General features: G+C 44.1%; 1 protein-coding gene across 3 annotated transcripts in view; it reads left to right on the top strand.

Annotated features, from left to right (window-relative positions):
* Positions 1-5,559, top strand: part of Cdk2 (cyclin dependent kinase 2) — a 5,980-nt gene extending 421 nt beyond the window's left edge. The window contains exons 2-8 of one of the 3 annotated variants that reach the window (XM_048807668.1): positions 447-751; positions 861-981; positions 1,813-1,983; positions 2,445-2,546; positions 3,361-3,504; positions 3,806-4,009; positions 4,273-5,559. In XM_048807668.1, coding sequence (XP_048663625.1) covers positions 606-751; positions 861-981; positions 1,813-1,983; positions 2,445-2,546; positions 3,361-3,504; positions 3,806-4,009; positions 4,273-4,377 — 993 coding nt within the window. In that variant the 5' untranslated portion in view covers positions 447-605 and the 3' untranslated portion in view covers positions 4,378-5,559. The remainder of the gene's footprint in view (positions 1-446; positions 752-860; positions 982-1,812; positions 1,984-2,444; positions 2,547-3,360; positions 3,505-3,805; positions 4,010-4,272) is intronic. The other 2 variants (XM_015483247.2, XM_015483248.2) reach the window with 2 other exon arrangements.
* The last annotated feature ends 892 nt before the right edge of the window (positions 5,560-6,451 follow it).

The raw sequence follows: 6,451 nt of genomic DNA, 5'->3' as shown, positions 1-6,451 counted from the left end.
AGACAGCACCCCCACCAGGCGAGTAGCCGTCCAGGGACCGGAAGGTAGCATGGAGGGACTTCTTTTGAAGTGAAGGGTTGGGTTGCGGGTAGTAGAGGGTTCCCCTGAGCAGAGTGTAGGGTAGTGTAGAATCCATGGAAAACTTCCTTCCCATACTGAGCCCACTGAAGTCTCCAAAAGTGCAGTAAGAGAGACTCGGGAAAAGAAAGGAGGCCTCTGGGATTGAGTCAAGGACTTTCCATGGATTTGGGTTATGTGGAAACCAGTAAAGAACACTTTTCTGAATGAGCAGCTGGCCTCACGGCCCCAACCCCACCCTCATCTTAGAATTCTCTCTCTCTTTCAAAAGAATGGCAGTTGAATCTCGCTGGCCCCTCTGGGGAGACTGGGTGCTACTCTTTTTTTTTTTTTTTTTAATTTCCTTTTCTTTGCTTCACCTTCACCAGGAGCCTTTACTTACTTACCCCTGGAAAAAAGGAAATAATGACCCTAATGTGTCTGTCTGAAAGCCACACCCTGACTACCCAAGAATTACCTCCTTACAGCACCCTTCCTCTTTGACTTTCCAAGGGGATACTGGGGTGGTGTCTCCTTGGGGGAAAGGAATGACTAGATTGGGAAGAAGGAATATTTGTAACCATATTCCCATCTCTGCTTTTCCAACCTCTCCAAGTGAGACTGAGGGTGTACCTAGTACTGCCATCCGTGAGATCTCTCTGCTCAAGGAACTTAACCACCCTAATATTGTCAAGTAAGTATGTTCTGAGAGGTGATCTAACAAGGAAGGAGAATGAATTCTTTCTGGATAGCCTGGGCATTTCTCTCCTGCACCTCCATTTTCCAGACCTTCTCTTCCACAGGCTGCTTGATGTCATCCACACAGAAAATAAACTCTACCTGGTTTTTGAATTTTTGCACCAAGATCTTAAGAAATTCATGGATGCCTCTGCCCTCACTGGCATTCCTCTTCCCCTCATCAAGGTAATGCTCATCATCTATTGGGCACATGTTTTAGGGGTCTAGAGGTAGGCAATTCAGACTGGATGATAATTTGTTATCTTGGCCTCCTTCTTCCCAGTCTACCCCCAACCCCCTTTCTTTTGTGTCTCTTTCCCTGCTCATTATATTCATTAACCCTATGGTTGGGCTGAAGAATCAAAGTTGAAACTCTAGTGAGGCAACTCAGAAGCTCAGGTGAGAGGTCAGATGAAACTGAGATAAATGGGAGTTGGTAGATTCCTCCAAAAAGCCCTTTCACCTATTAGTGGAAAAAATAGCTAGTGAATCTCTATTGTCTGTTTAAGCCTGGGTTCTTCACTTCTGGAACTACTTTCTTTCAATCTAACAACAGACATTTATTCATCACACATTTATTAAATACCTTAAATGTGTTAGGGTATAGAAAGGGATCCATAACTGAATAAGACCTTGTCTTTTTTTTTTTTTTTTTTTTGAGTGCTGGGGATTGAACCCACGGCTGCTTTAACATTAAGCTACACTTCAAGCCCTTTTTAATTTTTATTTTGAAACAGGATTTCACTAACTTACTTAGGGTTTTACTAAGGTGCTGAGGTTGGCCTTGAACTTGCAATCCTCCTGCCTTAGCCTCCAGAGTCATTGATATTATGGGCATGTGCCACAGCACCTGGCATAAGACCTGGTCTTTATCTTCACAATACAATGGAAGAAATAGCTTTTAAGTGTGTAGTTATGATATAACATAGTTTTAAGTAGAGTTTTGGGGGCAAAGAGCAAACCCTGACCTGCTCATTGTGATGGAAAAAACACAATCCTTCATGTCTCTTTTTTCAGAGCTATCTATTTCAGCTGCTTCAGGGCCTAGCTTTCTGTCATTCTCATCGGGTCCTGCACCGAGACCTTAAACCTCAGAATCTGCTTATCAATGCAGAGGGGGCCATCAAACTAGCAGACTTTGGATTAGCCAGAGCCTTTGGAGTCCCTGTTCGTACTTATACCCATGAGGTAAGTCCCTCTACACATTTCCTCTCTGATCATCCTGGGAAGTATTAACAAGGGCATTCACAAAGTTACTAAAAATATGTGGCAAACAATTTCTCTCTTGGTAGATGGAAAGAATCTCTGACACCTTAAGTAGTCTTAGGTATATACAGAAGTCATAATTTGAGGCAAATTGGGCTTAGATTTTAAGCCAAGATGGCTAGATAGCATACTATTAAAATTATGACCATTTGTCTCGAGTTTTTCAGGAAGGTCTCAAATAGGGGTTCAGAAAATGTGGTTCCTAGAGTAATGGACTAAGCTAACTCTGGGCTAAGAACTTGTGTGTAGTCATTTCTATTAGAAATCAAAAGGAGAGAAAGAAGCTACTTAGAGGCTGAGAGCAGAGTTTTGTTGAGGAGTTGAGATGTGGGAATCTCCATGTCCCATAAACCATCCCTCTCCTTCCTATTCTTGTCCCCTAGGTGGTAACACTATGGTATCGGGCACCGGAAATCCTTCTGGGATGCAAATACTACTCCACAGCGGTGGACATCTGGAGCCTGGGCTGTATCTTTGCAGAGATGGTATGGAAGCTTGCCCAAGTTTCACCCCACCTACTCCTCCTCACATGCAACAACAACAGAATTATTTTTTGGCTCAGCACTATGGCCTTTTGTCACAGAGTTCACCAGATCAGCACCAGGGGCAGGATTTGGGGAGATAGGACTGTTGCCCTTGATATCAACTACAAAGTTAGAATGTCCTCAGACAGACTTAGTATCTAGTATACATCTCTTATCACTGAAGTGAACTAAATCATTTATGTGGTTGTTAGGCTGTTTTAGCTTTAGTCTGCATATATTTGGAAGAATGAGTTCCATTTGGTGCTTCCTTCTTTTGGCTTATATACCTTGTTGCTGAGGCTGGCTTCAAATTTGTGATCCTCCTGCCACAGCCTCCTGAGTAGCTGGGATTACAGGCATGTGCCACCACACCTGCCCTGTATACTTTGTTGTAGGGTGCCAAGAAGGTAGTGAAGCCAACTGTATTTATCTATACCCTTCATTTAATTACAGACTTCAATCATGTCCCCCCTCAACCTCTGGCTTTTCAGATTGAAGGATCCTTGAGGCCCAGCCTTACATGGGCTCTTCCATTCTCTTTAATACAACAGTGGAGTAAGCTGAGTCTTCAAATCAGCAAAGACATTTTGTGGTCCTTTATCTGGGTTATAACTGGTGGCTTAGAGACCATTAGTCTATAAATAAATATTATATATATATATATACACACACACACACACACATATAAACATACATAATGTGCATTTATCCCCCAGTGCATTACCTTACAATTACCCATATTCCTCTCTCAATTCATCAACAAATATTTGTTAAGCACCTAGTGTGTACCCAGCACCATGCTAAGTGCTGTGGGGAACACAGAAGAAATGGAAGACACAGTCTCTGCCCGCTGTGCTCCTATCTAGAAGTGGCTGCATCACAAGGAGGGGGGATGACCGCAGTGTCTACCCCACACCCCGTGAGTGGCTTGGGATCCCTTTGCTACACGTCAGTGGCACCCCAGACATTCACCCCCTCCCAGCCCCACCCAGCCTTGGGGATCTGCAAAGCCATGGTTGGGGGAAGGAAGGAGGGGGAAAGGAGACAGATGAAGGGACTTCATTGTCTCAGGCTCTGTGTGACCGACCCCATGAAAGGCCCTGGGGAGGGAGTCATGGGGCCCTGCTGACCTTCTACTGCCTGTGGGAACCTCCTTTGACAGGGGATAGTTTGACTGACACCATTGTGGGTCTTGGCTTTTCCTCTTTTCCCATTTTCAGGTGACCCGCAGGGCCCTATTCCCCGGAGATTCTGAGATTGACCAGCTTTTCCGGATTTTTCGGACTCTGGGGACTCCAGATGAGGTGGTTTGGCCAGGAGTTACTTCTATGCCTGATTATAAGCCTAGTTTCCCCAAATGGGCCCGGCAAGATTTTAGCAAAGTTGTGCCTCCCCTGGATGAAGATGGACGAAGCTTGTTATCGGTAAGAATGGGGAGTGGGCACTTCATTCATTCCCTAAGGGAAGGGCTTTTCCAGGGTGAAGGAAGGCTGACACCCTGAATGCTGGGCCTCAGCTTTTCCCTAGTCCTTTGCTTCCCTGTGTCAGCATGCTGGTTCATATATATGGGAGGAGGGAAATGAGAACCTGTGTAAAAGTAGTCTGGTCTCCTGATTTCTAAGAATGTGTTGCTGCCCACTTAGTCTAGTGTCACATCACTGAAGTCAGCATACATCTTTCCCTCTAGCAAATGCTGCACTACGACCCCAACAAGAGGATTTCAGCAAAAGCAGCTCTGGCTCACCCATTCTTCCAAGATGTGACCAAGCCAGTACCCCACCTTCGACTCTGATGTTCTTCCCCAAGCCCTCACCCCCAGTCTCACTCTGTCCTCCAGTGTGGGTTTGACCTGGCTTGACTCTGGGCTATTTGGACTCAGGTGGGCCCTCTCATCTTTTCTGGGTGCCTTAACACTTGCCTTCCCCTCTCATCCAACCAGCTCTGGGCATCCAGAGGTAGAGAGGAGGAATAAGTGAAAATGTAAAAAAGTTTCAGTATTAGATGCACTTAACTCAGCTTCTGCCACCCTTTCTCTCTTTTTTTAGTCATTGCTGAGGAGGGCTGGTTTTCAAAACAAAACAAAACTGACTGTTCTCTCCCCACATGGGGTTTGCCATCCCAATCTCTGAATATCTTTGAATGCCCCATAGATATTATTTCCTGCGTTTGGGATGACCAGTGACCCCAGTCCTCCTGCTGCCACTGTTTTTGTAAAGACCAGAGGATAGCAGGAGGCAGAGTTGGAACGTTTGAGAACCAAGCAAAACAAAACAATGGGGAGGGATCTATTTTAAAGAATTAGGTTAAAAAATAGATCCAATCAGTTTATACCCTAGTTTTAGTGTTTCATCTTGCCTAACAGGCTGGGAAACTCAAGACAGAGCCCCATTGGGGAAGCAGAAGAAATGATTGCCTATAGACCCCTTGTCTGCCCCTCCTAGGGGCCAAGAGGAGTCTGGGAGGCCCAGGGGACAGGGATTGTGCTGCACTCTGACCTGTTGCTTCACCATGGCCTTATGAGGCAGGTGAGATGTTTGAATTTCTCTTTTCCTTTTATGATTTTAGTTCTTGCCAGGGATCTCTGCTCCCATCTTCTTTGGAAGTTGTCTCTTACCCCATAAGAGTGAAGTTAGGGTCTAGATATCATTTGGAGAATGCTGGTACTTTTTCAGGATTGTGCCTGAGTGGGGGCATTGGGAAAAAATTATTTCTTTAAAAGAAGGATGAACAATTATATTTATATATCAGGTTATAGTTGGTTTTTTTTTTTTTTTTTTTTTTGGTCTTTTGTCAGAGTGGCTGGATTTGTTGCCGTGTGCACCTTGGGGTTTTGTAATTTTAATGTTTAAAAAAAGTACCTTTTCTTTTTATGATTTTGTCTCTCATCTCCCACCCTGTCCTTGAGTGCTCTTTCTCTATTAACATTATTTGTAATTTAGTTTGTAATTCATTAAAAGAAATGTTCCTAGTTTTATAGCTCATCTTCTTCCTCTTTAAGATTTACTTAAAGAATGGTGTGGGAAAGAATCTGAATGTGTGATAACTGATTTCAGACCCCTTTTTTCCTAATCTGTGTTTATACAGGGCTACCTTCCCACCCATTTTACAGCTGGGGAAACTAAAGCCTCTGTGTTTTTTTGTTTTTTTTTTTCTAGTTGTACACAATATCTTTATTTTTTTATTTATGTATTTTTATGTAGTGCTGAGGATCGATATCAGTGCCTCACTCATAGTAGGCGAGCGCTCTACCCTGAGCCACAATCCCAGCCCTAAAGCCTCTTTATTTTCTAGTTAACTTTCCTCATGGACCAGCAGCTCCCCCTCCTCCAAATACACACCACTGTACAAAGACGTAAGAAGTGGCTGTTATAGAATTTCCAAGCTAGGAAGGGTTTAGGAGTGGCAATATGGGTTGGAAGTGGACTCCAGGGGAATTCGCCTTGACGCTTCATTTTCCATTAAGCTCGCCACTTTTCCTTTTTGTTGCTTATCACAAACAGAAAAGCCCTTTACTAAAGATTCTTTTATTTACATTTACCTGCGATTCAGAAAATATCAATTGTCTATATGAAAAATTATCAGGAAAGGGCTAAAATGTCTTCAAGCTACCACTTTATGTAGTTGCCATTGACTCCCTCCACCAAAAAACAACCTCAGGCCGCGAGTCACCTCCAAAACTCCTGTCGTCTGAAGCCCCACTAAAAATTAGGAAGTTCTGACTTGAAGGTTACTTAAATTCCCAGGATCCAGCTCCCTAAGAAAAGCATTTCCCTTTACGCCGGCGAATTTTTCACAGAGGGCGGGGCAGTAGTCCGCCCCCCGCCAAATCCAGGGGGAGGGGCGAAGGTCAGTAGCGGCTTCCTAAG

This window comes from Marmota marmota, unplaced genomic scaffold (assembly GCF_001458135.2).
Source record: "Marmota marmota marmota unplaced genomic scaffold, marMar, whole genome shotgun sequence".
NCBI lineage: Eukaryota > Metazoa > Chordata > Mammalia > Rodentia > Sciuridae > Marmota > Marmota marmota.
The sequence above is the reverse complement of the archived record's forward strand: the minus strand, read 5'-3'. Positions and strand labels throughout refer to the sequence as shown.